This window comes from Hippopotamus amphibius, chromosome 12 (assembly GCF_030028045.1).
Source record: "Hippopotamus amphibius kiboko isolate mHipAmp2 chromosome 12, mHipAmp2.hap2, whole genome shotgun sequence".
Classification (NCBI taxonomy): Eukaryota; Metazoa; Chordata; class Mammalia; order Artiodactyla; family Hippopotamidae; genus Hippopotamus; species Hippopotamus amphibius.
This window is the reverse complement of record NC_080197.1, coordinates 78,199,465-78,214,378: the sequence shown is the minus strand read 5'-3', so window position 1 is coordinate 78,214,378 and position 14,914 is coordinate 78,199,465. Positions and strand designations below refer to the sequence as shown.

At 45.1% G+C, this 14,914-nt stretch overlaps 1 protein-coding gene across 2 annotated transcripts in view; it reads left to right on the top strand.

Moving 5' to 3' along the window:
• The window catches only part of PRMT8 (protein arginine methyltransferase 8), an 84,274-nt gene that overhangs the window by 33,597 nt on the left and 35,763 nt on the right, over window positions 1–14,914 (top strand). For both annotated transcript variants that reach the window (XM_057702221.1, XM_057702222.1), the window contains exons 2-3: window positions 1,747–1,932; window positions 14,134–14,289. In XM_057702221.1, the coding sequence (XP_057558204.1) occupies window positions 1,747–1,932; window positions 14,134–14,289 (342 nt within the window). The remainder of the gene's footprint in view (window positions 1–1,746; window positions 1,933–14,133; window positions 14,290–14,914) is intronic.

Below are 14,914 nucleotides of genomic sequence, written 5' to 3'. Positions count from 1 at the left end.
ACCTGGAACCTGATGTTGCTAAACTGGGAAGTCTGCTTATTTCCCAGAGGCTGCAGCCTAGATACACCAGGAAAATGGGACCATCACCCCACCTCCAGCTCGCTTCCCTGCAGCCCAGACTCTGGGCAGTCTTGGGGCTGTGCCTGCAGCACGATGGAGGGGATGGGCTTGGATTTCTTGATCATGTTCAGTCCTAGGATCTCCCTGTTTCCTTTGCTGGAAAGGAGACAGTAAGTCTGCATTGACCCAGCTCACAGATGAGAAAACTGAGGCATAAAATAAGGAGATGTTAATATACTCTGAATACTGCTACTGCTTCTAATGATGATAATAATAATAGAGCACTTACTATATGCCAGAAGGTGTTCTAAACTCTTTGCAAATGTTAACTCATCACTGAAAATAGATTTTTTAAAAATAAATTTATTTATTTATTCGTTGGCTGTGTTGGGTCTTCGTTGCCGTGTGCGGGCTTTTCTCTAGTAGCAGCAAGCAGAAGCTACCCTTCATTGTGGTGCGTGGGTTTCTCATTGTGGTGGCTTCTCTTGTTGCAGAGCACGGACTCTAGGCTCGTGGGCTTCAGTAGTTGTGCTGCACGGGCTTAGTTGCTCCATGGCGCGTGTGGGATCTTCCAAGACCACGTCTCGAACCCGTGTCCCCTGCATTGGCAGGCGGATTCTCAACCACTGTACCACCAGGGAAGCCCCTGAAAATAGATTTTAAAGAATTCTGCCCCTTTGAGGCCTTTGCTGTGCTGTGCAGGTCTGGATTTCCTACACTTCAGTAAAGCCATTTCTTCTCCTGGCAGAATGATGCTTCCACAGTGAACTCTGAACTTCTGTCTCTTCCTGCGTCCTCCACTTAGCCCGTGCAGGAGGCAGGGCCAGTCAGTGCCAGGCAGCAGCAGTGGGGTGTGGAGCTGCACTGGCTGTTGGGGTTGGGGAAGCCAGGAAGGGCAGTGCGCTGGCAGGAGGCCAGCTGTCAGTGTGGGCACTCACAGCTCAGAGGAAACTTCTGCTGAAGTTCAGAGTAAAACTGTGGATCAGAAACTAGAGTGGGGGTTGGGCAAGACAACAGGTGTAGGAAATCAGAACCTAAGACACCTGCAATTTGGGGGCTGCTTGCGGGGTGGAAAGAAGTCCAGGGGCTTGATCTTCTTAAGAACCCAGGTGGGACTCATTTTAGTTGAACGCAAGCTCACGGTGTGCTGGGCCCTTTTCTAATACCAACTTGTCTAATCCTCAGGGTGACTCTAGGACATGGGGACCATTTTATTCCCAATTTAGAGTTGGGGAAACTGAGGCACCAAGAGGGGAACAACTCTGTCCAAAGTTGCATAGCTGGCGAGTGGCAGGGCTGGGATTCACATTTCGGGGGGCTGGCTCTAGAATCCGTACTCCAGCCACTCTGCTATGGGATGCTGTGTGATACCATTGCATCTCTCCTTTTATTGGCCTCTAAGGGAATAATTGTCCCCATGTAACCAATATGCAAACAGAGGCCCAGATCAGCTCAGGTCACCAACTAGCAGGAGATGGAACTGAGTTAAATTCAGATTGGTTTGGCTCTTGGGTAGCACATCACTGTGCCACACAGCACAGCCATTAGCTTGGGGGAACGATCCCCCCTTTGCTGCAGCTGCTGTGGCTGACTGGGGCCTGCTGGGTTGGGGGGAGGAGGAGGGCAGAGTCTCAGAGGGCAGGATCTTGTGGCTGCTATTCATACCTGCCCTTCTCTCCCTCACAGGTGAGCAGTCCCCCCTCTCAGCCCCCGCAGCCCGTTGTCCCAGCCAAGCCTGTGCAGTGTGTCCACCACGTGTCCACTCAGCCCAGCTGCCCGGGACGGGGCAAGATGTCCAAGCTGCTGAACCCGGAGGAGATGACCTCAAGGGATTATTACTTTGATTCCTACGCCCACTTTGGGATCCACGAGGTAAAGCATCCTGAGCTGGTGGCCGAGTGGGGCAAGCTCAGTCCTGCTGTGGCCATGCTGTTTCCTAGGGCAGCAGCATGTGTGCAGCTCTCCGCTGTCATTAAGGGAGTTCTCCCCATGGCTCGAGGATCCTGGCCCTGTCCCCATCCAGGGGCCCTCCAGGAGGGGGTCAGGGCCAGGCTGGTGAGCAGTTGAAAGCACGTGTTTGGGTGTTTCTCAGCCGAGAGCAAGGGGTGCTTCTGTGGTCCTTGTTTTAGGGTCCAGCACTCTTGCCTCTTCTTGACCCTGAGCCTGGGGGGTCCAGGAGGACTGGAAATCTTTGGTCCTGGCTACAGGAGCTCAGGTGCTTTGCAGCCAGGGTCTAGGCCAAAAAGGACATTCTGGCATCATGATGTCCAGTCTTCAAGCAGGCACGAGCCCTCAGGTTTGTCCTGGACCAGTGAGCACCTCCAGGGAAGAATCAGCAGGCTTCCTTGGAAACCTGGCCCTGTCTGACACCCTGATTGATTCTCAGGAAATTCTTATGTCTAAATGCTGTCTTCTTCCATAGCAGGGAAGATGGATGTTAGCTGTAGAACAGAATAGAGCTTCCTAACAAGAGGCTTCCTGGCAGCAGTGGGGGGCACAACAGTATCTCTACCTCCCTCCCCCTCCATCTCCAGCACGTTGTCACCCCAAATAAACAACCGACATAAGCTGAGTGCTTACTCAGGGCCAGTTGCTTTTCTGAGTGCATTATACGTGTCATTTCATTGAATCCCCCAAGAACTGCATGAAGAAGGTATTTCTATTATCCCCTTACAGCATGAAGACATATGAAGAAAGGAATGAAGGCATGCTTGCTATGCAAATGCTTTTTGAAAATAAGTCTCAGAGCTCCCCTTTCAATTAGATGCTTCTGTAAACCCTTCCTGTATCCAAACGGTGATGCTATGTTGCCAGAAGCGTATTTAATAAGTAAGAGGCAGCAGTGTTTTCAGTGCCTGCTCTGCACAAACTGGGGGTTGCTCCCAGCATTTTCTGTTACTGGCTCGTTTATTCCTCAGGTCAGCCCTGTGAGGCTGGGATTGTTATTTGTCCCCACTTCACAGATGAGGATATAAGACCTTAAGGATCTTATCAATCTTCATCCATCTTTGCTGGTTCCTTTGCGTGTGAGGTCACGAGCTCATTCACGGCTGAGCTACAAATGAAAACCTCCACGTTTAGGGGTCCGGGGGCTCCATTCCTAATTTCCAGGCCATACAGCCTTTTAAATGGATCTTTCTTTCTGGAAACTTTGGCTTTGTTCCTGTTGGTTCCCTTGCAATTTCCCGTGGAGGTAGAGGGTGGAGGGGTTTGGACCCTCAAGGACTGCTCTCCACATCAGAGCCTTAGGCCTGGGCCTGCAGGGGAGAGGGCTGGGCCCTGTGTTTAGTTCTGGGTCCTGGCCCAGGGGGGCCTGAGCAGCTGAGCCTGCAGCTTTTTCTGTTTCCCACTGGGGTGGGGTTGGGATGGTGCAGGGAGCCCCGGACTGTGAGAAGGACTGGGAGGCAGGAAGGATGCCTTCAAGAGCTTCCCTCCTCAAGACCCTGCCTCTAATTAAAGGACAGGCCTGTGGCTCTGGGCACCTGTCTCAGGGCAGATTCCTGGGAAGAGGCAGTTCCAGGGATGCTAAAATGCCTCCCACGGGCCTGCCGGGAACCCCCATTAGGGACCAGCCAGCCTCGGTGTGTCCCTCCTATCTGCCCTCGTGTCTTCAGATCCCACCCCCTGCAGACCCTCCTCCCACTGACTACTCCCACCCTCCCTCCGAAACACAACACACACAGGCACCTAGGATGTGCTCCCTGTGCCGTTATATCTCTACGATTCCTTCAGGATGTGGTTCTCCAGCCTCTGACCCAGGCATTTGGCGCACTGGCTGCTTTGTCCAGGTTTGTTGAAACAGTGGCTTATCTCATCACTGAGGTGCTGCCTGGTCCCTGTGACGGCTGGGCATCCAGAGGGTCTGATCTCCACTGGGAGAAGATACCCAGGGTCACCAAATACATGTAGTATGTACCAGGCTCCCTCCATTTCATCTGTTGCTAGAAAAATCAAAGCTGTTCCTGCACATATACAAGCAGTACAGACTGAACTGATGAACTTGGAGTAAAGGATCTGCAGACCATACATCTCATTTCTCTCCTTAGTAACCTGCCCTAGAATAGCTTGACCAGCCCTTTGCATCAGGACGTACTTCTAATCACCCAGCTTGAATCTTTCTTGCTGCTGCTGGGGGCGCTGCCTAGATCCTGGCTCCTGGGGAAATGCATGGGTCTTTAATGCTGGGGTGGCCAGCTGGCCTCCCTTCAGCCCTGAGCTTTCTCTCCAGCCTGTTTGTCTCCAAGATCATCTGCTGTGAAAGGCAGTAGGGGCACAAGGAAGGCCGCCTACTGTTGTTCTTTGCAGAGGGCCTGTTCATTTCTCGTTGTCAAACACCAGGGAGCTCCTTTCCATGCCAGACGGCTCGTGGCGATGCCTTTGCCTCCTCAGTCTGGACAAGACCCATGTCTCACCATCCCATCCAGAGCCGAGCTGGCCACTTGGCAGCCTTCTCCCGTCATTAACAAGATGCTCACACGGGCAGGCAGCGGCACTACCAGCTCGCTGATTAATAGTGATCAGTGAGTGTTTAGGAAACATGGTGCGGTCTGGACTGGGTTTGATTAGTCTATAAATACAAATGAGAAGTGCCGAGTGGCGGGGTGGGGTGGGGGGGAGGGGGAGGGCACTGCTGGGGGCTGGAGAGCACAGCAGGAGGTGATTCTGGATACTTCTGTTCTTGCATCCCACATCTCTGCCAGAGATGACTCCATGCTCAACCTCCAGAAGACAGGGGCCAAGGAGAGGGGGACTGTGTAGTCAGTCCCAGAGCCTCTGTGAGAAGAAAGGAGTCCTGAACAGGAGCAGAAGTGACACATGTGTCCTTGTGCAGAGAGGGGAGGGGCCCTCCCTGTGACCTCTCAGGTCCCAGCTCTGAATTCTCAGTGTCTTGGACAGTCAGCCCTGGGCATGGGGCCTCAGCTGCCAGAAGAATCAACCCCAGTGGGGCCGTGTTCCCAGCCCCCCAGCCCTGGGCGCCGAGCCCACTCCCGGCCAGCTCTCTTCTGACAATGTTGCTACGGGTTCTTCTGAAATAGATTCTTCAGGGCCTCATTTCCCAGCCATTAGTCAACATGCCGCCATGTGTTCAGTGGGCAGGAGACAAAGTCACCCACAGCTGGGGGTGGGAATTGTTTTCACCGAAGAGTGGCGTGCTCCTGTCTGAATGTCTGGAGACATCTTTGGGCTGTTCTCTTTCAGGGGTGATTAAAGCAGGGGTACGGGCGGGGTGAGGAGAGACAGCCATTTCTTTGAACAGGGCGAGTAGGGGAAGCTGTGCTAAGTCACAGCTTCTCTTCCGCCGGAACTGGTGACTTTGGACCAAGATCCCATGGTCTGGAGCCTTAATTAAGGAAGGGAAAAGGGAGCCAAAGAAGTGATGAAAGACAATGAATTAAAGGGAGGCCCTTGGCGGGGGGTCCCTTTTAGCAACAACAGGATCTGCAGAGATACTGGGCCAATCTAACTCCATCAGGAAAGGCAGTGAGGACTTTGAACTATGAGTATGATGGAGACATTTCTGAACCTCTGTCCTTATTTTGCCTCTGTTACCTACTCACCCTCAACAATTTCCTCCCAGAGATGGAAAGGGTCACAGTTTTCACAAAGAGCACTTTTGTAACACTTACTCTACTTATTTAGTCATGACCACAACCCTATGAAATAGCTGCTCTTTTTATCCCATTCTCCAGATGAGGAGATTGAGACGCAGAAGGCTAGATGATGTTCTGGGCTGGCCGGAGAGCTCAAAAGCATTGGAGCTCTGATTTGCGTGCAGGAATTGGGCTCCATCCTTATAGAACACCGATTACACACTGTGTGCCCCATGCCTGGTTCTGGGGGTACCCTTTTGCAGTCTTGTGGTCTCACAGTTTTGAGGTCTTGTCCTTTTGATGTCAAGCAGTCTTGTAGCGTTTGATCCCAGAGAGCTTCTGGAGGGAGAGGCTTGAGCTCACTTTCAAGGTGTTTAGAGTCAGACGTGATCTCAGTCTAACCAAACTCTCACCTTATTCAGCTTCTAATATGACCAAAGATATGAGCCTTGGGGCAACACAGGAAGTAGTGGCTGGGCTGAAAAGCGAACACAAATGCTTTCAGCCCCTGTGATTGCATTCCAAGGCCCTGACATAGGAATTAAAGGCCCCCATCCCAATCCTACTCCACTCCTAAACCTGCTCAACCCCTGATTGGATTGAACTGACCAGCTTATCATTCTACCTGCCTAACAAAAGAAGGCCATTCCTTTTTGGAAAAACAATAACAACAAACTAATTTCAGCTGCTATTGATCCTTAGACACCATCTATGACATAAACTAAGAACGATATGACCTGTGAAGAAACAAGAGAATTTGGTTCATAGTCAAGAGAAAAATTAGTCAACAGAAACAGATCTAGAGACAGCCCAAGTGTTGGAATGATCAGATAAAGATTTGTAAATAACTATAATAAATATGATTTTTAAAAATTTCCAGGAGGAGATGGATATAATAGGTGAAATCGAAATCCTGTAGCTTAAAAATACAATATCCAAACCAAATATTCACTGGATGAGATTGATAACAGATAGAATACATAGAAGAAAATATCTATGACCACAAGGACAGGGAAAGAGAAATCATTGAAACTGAAGAATAGAGAGAAAAAAACCTGCAAGGGAGCAGAGCCTTGTTGACTTGTGGGACAGAATTAAGTGGTAAAATGTGTGAGTAACTGGAATTCCAGAGGAGAAGAGAAAGAATGGGACAGAAAAAAAATATTTGAAGAAATATAGGTGGATAAATGTCTAAAATTGATTTAAAAAACCAAGCATTCCTCTGGATTGATTTTCTCAAATAATGAAACCGCATCTGAAAGAGCCTCTGCGATTGGAATCACTACGTGATTCTGTTTATGGTGATTCACGGCCATTCTCCAGGCTCCGTCTCTCTCCTGCACCAGCCACATTGGCAAATCGGATATGGATGTGGGGCTCCTGGAATTAGTCTCCTGGACTAGTGGATCTCATGCAGCCAGTATTCTAATAGTTCAGAGCCAATGTCCAATAATCCTCAAAAAACTTTTTTTTTTTTTCCTTTCTCCAATGCAGACACACTGGTAAGTGCCCGCAGGTCATCTTGGGGAAGACTTGGAGAAAGATTAACAGTAACCATCTTGGGGAATATAACAGGGTTTCTCCTCACGTGACATGGCGTCCCTTTCATTCAAGGGCTTGTGCGTCTGTAAGCTGGCTCAAGTCTGGGAATCCACTGAGGGGCCATGACTCTGTGTTGGTGATTTAAGCCCGACTTCTGTTCACTAGACCTATAATTTTCTGCTTAAACAGATCAAGTAAGAATTTAGTATGTTTCCCACTATTTATTTTCTAGAGGTACTTTAAGGAACTGGCCAACACCATAGGTCTTGCAGAGCCAGACTACTCTGAATACTGCTCTGGCTGTCCTGTTGTTTACAGTAACCACACCCACCTCATCTTTGGTGATTACATGCTACAAGTTGGCCCCTTCTACCCTAGGTTCCCAGTTGGATATTATACCCATGGCATTTAGAAAACTCACTTGATGGTAGCAGTTCCCAATGTAATTTCTGACCTAGAGAGAAGGGCACACGGAGCTCTTCAAGGATGCTTGACTTCCTTCATAATCTTCTTCCTCACAGCTGTGGTGAGAGGTCTCTTCTCCAGCCTTGGTGAGGGAGTCTCCCATGACAGATGCATTTTAACATTCCAGTCTCCCTAAGCCTTTGGATACCTTTGTCTTCAGCAGATCAAGGAAGTTCTGGCGTTTCTGCTTCATTTAGTGTAGACTAACTTTGGTCCATGTTTCAGTCAATCAACCATACCAACTCTTAGAGGCACGCCAAGCCCCTGGAGGTAAAACAGTGGGAATCCACAATCTTTGCTAGTGGACCTATGTCAATAGACTTGGCTCAATCCAACTTTATATCCCCTCCATCTTGATCCCTCCCCCTTACTATACATCCCCACAACTATTCCCCAGATTTCAATCTATATAAGTTAGAAGTATCACGCAGTGCTTTGGGTGTGTATCACACCTCCTCATGGGTGACTCTTTGTGCCTTGCTCTTTGGGGTCTGCTTGGAGTCAAATCCAGTTATAGGGTTGGTGGAGGTGGGTCCTGAGGAGTATTAGCGTTACCTTGCCAGCAACTACCTCAAAGGACACCAGTACAACTCATCAGGAAAAGGAAAACGAACTTTCTTGGGCAGGGGTAGAAGGCAAAGACAGCTGTGTACTTTAGGGACTTGAGGTCCCAGCTTCATCAGAATCTGCCCGTATATTCCCATTCCAATTTTCAGGACCCCATTCTTTCCCAATAGATGACTCAACTTTAACAAAAGAGGCCCAGCAAGGATGGGAATTCAATTTGTTGTAGTTCAGGCAGGGTTAGATTTTGGCTTTTGGTTTTCAGAAATCTTGACCCTGCACAAAAATAAGGGTTTTTTTCCTTTCTTTTATTTTGTTCCTTTTCTTTTTTTCCCCAGAAGTCATAGAAGTTTTCAGGTGCTTTATGAAGACCTGGAACTGGGAACTTAAATCCCTGAGTGCATCATTTTCTTTCTCTAAGTTTTCTAGCAAAATTAGCAACAACCAACCAACCAATCCAGCCACTGCATTTCTTACTTTGATGAAAATGTCCTAAGGTAGAAATACTCGGTCATTCAGAGTCTTGTCTTCTGCAGGATCTTTATCACAGGTATCTAAAGCTAAATTTTCAGTAACTCTTTTGCCATTTCATACTGTTGACCACCAGTGCCCTCTTTACCACTGGCAATAGATTCATTAGTGCCTTTAAACCTAATCAAATCAGAGAACGAATTCCAGAAAACTCAGAACCAATTCAGAGAACCCATCCTTAGATTCTGTCCTTAGGAGCTATACTTGGTACCAAATTTTGTATCAGTCAGGACTCAACCATGGAAGCAGATTCAGGAATCCTGCAATGAATATTGCAGGATTGCAAGGAATTGGCTTGTGCAGCTGTGTAAGGCTGTTGTCTCCATGTCTGATGCTGGAGCTTGAAGTGCAGGGCAGGTAATCAGGAAAGGACAATGAATGCAAAACAAGGGGAGATCAGGAATAGCTAGAACTTATAAGCACAAGCTTGAACCCTGTGATGACAGGCTGAAACACATGTCCATTCTATTGCCTTTGCCTTTGGTGGCGAGCATATCCTATAGAGGCTGGAGTGTTTCACCTTGGAGCTAAACACACACACATCTGGCTCTGGAGTCAGAGAAGGTGAAGGCAAAGGTAGAGCAATTGTAAGCCCAGCTGCTGCTTCATGGCAATGAGGTGAATCAACACATCAGCAGTGACAAATGTGCACTACAAAATGCTTCCTGCTTCCTTTGTATCTTCTGAATCTTGTGAAACTCTCTCTTGTGAACCACCTTGACTGGAGACTCAGTAGAAAGAGAATTCTTGGAAATGTAGCTCCACCTGGTAAGGTGACGTTACAAAGCCATCGCACGTGTATGCACAGAGCTTCAAAAACATGAAGCAACATCTGTAGAACTAGAGAGAGAAAACTACAAATCCCATAGTCAAAGAGTTTTTAAATACTTCTCTCTTGGTAATTGATGGAACAAATACACAAAAAAATCAGTAAGGATGTAGAAAATCTGAACAACATCATTAAGCCACCCAACCTAATAGGCATTTATAGAACACTGCATCCCCATAGTACAGAATATACACTCTTTTTAAGGGCACATTGAAACATTCACTCAGATAAATCTAGGCTGGACCATAAACACATCTCAATAAGTTTCAAAAGACTGAAATCATGCAGAGTGTGCTTTTTTGGTCTTAATGGAATTAATTTAGAAACCAATAAATAGTAAATTACCTAGAAAATCTCCAAACATTTGGAAATTAAACAGCAACTGAGAAGAGAGTCAGAGAAGAAATCACAAGAGAAATTAGAAAATATTCTACGCTGAATGATAGTGAAAGCACACTGCTATGGACTTGATGTTTGTGTGCCCCCAGGACTCATATGTTGAAATCCTAACTCCCAATGTGATGGTGTTAGAAGGTGAGGCTCTGGGGAGTTAATTATGACATGAGGGTGGAGCTTTCATGAATGGGATTAATGACCTTATAAGAGGGCTTGCTTCCTTGCTCTGCTCTCCATCACATGAGGATACGAGGAAAAGGCAGCCACCTGCAAACCAGGAAGCAGGTCCTCACCAGGCGCTTCATCTGCTGGCACCTTGGTCTTGGACTTCCCATTCTCCAGAACTGTGAGACATAAATGTTTGTTGTTTAAGTCACCCAGTCTATGGTAATCTGTTACTGCAACTGAACTAAGACACACAACATATGAGAACTTGTAGAATGCAGTTAATCTTTAGAGGGAAATTTATAGTCCCACAAAAAGAACTCCAGGACCAGATGGTTTTACTGGTGAATTTTATTAAACATTTAAGGAAAATATCAATCTCATGCAAACTTTTTCAGAAAATATATGAAATTATTTTCATATATTTCAGAAAATATATGAAATATATGAAATTAGGAGAGAACACTTCCTAATTTGTGGGATGAACCCAGCAGAACTTTGATTGCCAGAGGAGGTAACAGAAAATTAGAGGTCAATTCCCCTCACAACTATAGATACAAGAATCTGCAACAAAATATTTGTAAATAAAACCAAGCAATATTATAAAGCATAATACATCATGATGAAGTGTTGGTTCAACATATGAAACCATCTGTGGAATTTGACAGTATTAACAGAACAGAGGAGAAAAGTCATATACAATTTCAAGAACTGTATAAAAAGTATGTGAATAGAGACGTAGACGTAGAGAATGGACTTGGGGACACAGGAGGGGAAGGGGAAGCTAGACATAATGAGAGTAGCATTGACATATACACACTACCAAATGTAAAATAGATAGCTAGTGGGAAGCTGCTGCAGAACACAGGGAGACTAGCTCGATGCTTTGTGAAGACCTAAAGGGGTGGGATAGGGAGTGTGGGAGGGTATACGGGGATATATGTATACATATAGCTGATTCACTTTGTTGCACAGCAGAAGCTGACACAATAGTGTAAAGCAATTATACTACAACAAAGATGAAAAAATTAAAAAAAAAAGTATGTGACAAAATTCAACACCAAATTCATGACAAACGATCTCAGCAAATTAGAAATAGAAGAAAAAATTTGCAACCTGATAAAAGACATGCATGGGAAGCTCACAGCCAAAATCATACTCAATGGTGACATTTACATATCATTGGAACAAAAGAAGGATGTCTGTTCTCTCCTATTCTATTCAGCGTTTTACTGCGTGGTAACCTTTGCCACTGCAATAAAGCAAGAGGAAAGAACAAGAAATAAAAAGATATAGATAGAAAAAAAGAAGTAAAGTTGTCTTCATTCACAAGTGACAAGATTTTTTACAAAGAAAAATAAAGCAAACTACAGATAAATCCTACTAGAATTAATAAGTGAGGTGAGCAAGGCTGCAAAATATAAGGCCAAGGGATATACTAACATAGAACAGTTGGAAAATGAAATTTTGAGCATACACAATACTATAAAGTATCATAAAATAAAATAGTTAAGAATAAATCTAATGGAAGAAATACAAGGCCTCTATATTGATATCTATAAAACATTACAGAAAGAAATTAAACAAAACCTAACTAAGGGGAGAGTTGTTTCAGTGTTTCGGGTTGTAAGACTCAATATTGCTAAACTGTCAATTCTCCTCAAATAGACCTATAGATTCAATGCAATTCCAATCAACTCCCGGAGGCTATTCTCTATGAGTTAACAAGTTGGTTCTAAAATGTGTATGAAAATGCAAAGAGTCCAAAAAACCGAGATAATCTTGTAAGAGTAGAACTAAGTTGGAGGATATATAGTAATTTATTTCAAAGTTAATACCAAGCTACAGTAATCCAATGACAGCTAAATGGATATACTAACAGATCAGAGAGACCACCCATATTTAGTCAAATGATTTTTTGACAAAGGTGGCAAGTTAATTCAATGGGGAAAATGATAGTCTATTCAATAAATGATGCTTGAACCATCTATTTGTATGAAAAAATTATCATATCCCTAACTTATACCATGTACAAAAATTAATTTGATATGAGTCAAAGACCTAAAAGTAAAAGCCAAAACTTCTGGAAGAAACTATAGAAGGACATCTTTGTGAGATTGGGGTAGACAAAGACTAGGCAGGACACACAAAATTCTGCTCATAAAAGGAAAAAAACCAAAAAATTGGTGTTTATCAAAATTAAAAACTGCAGATTTCAAAAGAAAAGATTGAGAAGATAAAAAGGCAAATCACGGATTGGGAGAAAATATTCACAATATGTATATCTGGCAATATGTATATACTGTTTCCAGAATATGTAAATTTCCACAATTCAATAAGGAAAATATAAATAGCTCAAGAAAAAAAATGGACAAAGCAGATAATTCACAAAAGAAGATATATATGAATAGTCAATAAAACCATGAAAAAACTATCTACATCAATATCCATCAGGGAAATGAAATTAAAATTGCAATGAGGTGGCAGTTCACATCCACTAGAGTGATTAAAAGTTAAAAAATTAATAAGACTAAGTGGCCAGCATGGGATGAAACGAACTCTGGATCGTAAATGGATGTAACTATTTGGAAAAACTATTTGGCAATTTCTGATGAAATTAAACACCTCCCGTAAGCCCAGCAAACCTACTTCTAGGTATTTACCCAAGAGAAATGGAAACCTATACAAATCTTCCTCCGCTTACAATGGGGTTACGCCCTCATAAACCCATCGTAAATTGAAAATATCTTAAGTTGAAAATGTGCTGAATACACCTGACCTACTGAACATCACAGCTAAGCCACCTACCTTAAATGTGCTCAGAACAATATCAGCCCACACTTGAGCAGAATCATCCCACATAAAGCCTACTTTATAATGAAGTGTTGAATATCGCATGAAAAACCATTGTAAGCGGGGACGTCTGTATCCTCAACAATACGTAAACAAGAATGTTTGTAACAGCTTTACTCATAAAATCCAAACATCCGTCATCACGTGAATGGATGTGAACATGTGATATGTTCATACAATGGAATACTAGTCAACAACAACAACAGTAGCCCTCGGGTACATGCAATAAAATGAATGAATCTCAGAAACTTTGAGTAGAAGCTGGGCACAAAAGTGTACATACCGTATGATTCCATTTATATGACATTCTGAACTGGCAGAAGCAACCCTGGTGAAAGAAATTATATCATTGGTTGTCCGAAATGAGGATTACCTGCACATGGGCATGAAAGGCTTTCTGGAATGTTGGAAATGTTCGATATCTTGATTATGGAGTTGGTTACACAGGTGTACATTTGTCAAAACGCTTACACTTAGCCGTATATTTAAAATCTATGCTTTTTACTGTAAGCAAATTACATTAAAATTATACTAAAAATATCCCAATACTATTGACTAGTCAGAGTGTTTGCTGGTACCTTGAAAGGACCAAGATCTCTGACTCACTGCCATACAGAGATAAACCACGTTTTCCTTGGGTTGGAGACGATTGTAAAGGGTAATCTAGTTCCTCTCTTACTACAAAGCACTTACATGAGTGGATAAAGAAACATGTTTTCTATTCTTAAAAACAAACAGAGAAAGTACACACAAACATATGCCTACAAACCTCTTTTAATAAACGTGTTTCACAACAATTCTCTCACCACAGCAAGAAAGTTCTGCTTCAGGTCCAACTTAAATCTCTCATGCTGTGTTTGCTCCTTTCTTTGGGTTTTTGATAAATTGGAGCCTTCCCAGTTCTGCACGTGAGTTTCTCCTTTGGCGATACAAAGCGATCTTCCTGTGGCAGAGTTTTAGGGCATTGTTTTTACTGATGCAAGGGAGCCCCTGATCCTGCTGTACTCTTCCGTGGCTCTGACTTGTGACAGAGCTGAGGTCCCTGAGGAATTTTTCGGGACAGCCCTGAGCCCTTGACCTTGCAGGTGTGTACCCAGGTGCCCTGAATACATCGGCTCTGCCTTTCCTTCCACACAGGAGATGCTGAAGGACGAGGTGCGGACGCTCACTTACCGGAACTCCATGTATCACAACAAGCATGTGTTCAAGGACAAGGTTGTGCTGGACGTGGGCAGCGGCACCGGGATCCTCTCCATGTTTGCTGCCAAAGCAGGGGCCAAGAAGGTGTTTGGGGTGAGCATGCCACACCTCCCACTGCTGGCCTCTGCAAGGATGCTGGCCCTTCCCAGTCCCCTTCCTTGGTGGGGTCACACCCTCCAGGAGGCAGTCAGACATGGCTCTTGGGAGGCGGGCAAGCTCCCCGGCTCCCTGTCACCTGGTCATTGCTCCTGGCCTCGTCCTGGAATAGCTGACATTTGTGGAGGACTTTTGACTTTTCCAAAACCATTTTGGTGTCATCATTACCTTAGAGTCCTTAGTCCTACTGTGGGCTGGGGAGGCGGGGCAGGGTGGCTACACACATGAGCGCTGCTTGGACTCTCCATCCTTCCACTTCCGAGATGTGTGACCTGGACAATTCACTTCTCTTCTGCACCTCGGTTTCCCCATCTATAAAATGGGCATAATTACAGTCCCTTGCCCACGGGGTGATTACGAAGAGTGAATGAGTTTAATATGTAAGTCAAGTGCTTAGGACAGCGCCTGGCGTAGGTCAAATGCTCAGTATTTATTAGCATAGGTGGGGCCCTAAGTGATAACAAGACGGTCTCCCTCCTCTGATCTTTAAGGGCAAGTTGGTAGATTTAATTCTGCTGTTCTGGCTACTGCAGCCTCTCCAGCTAGAGGCGATCGCGCTGGA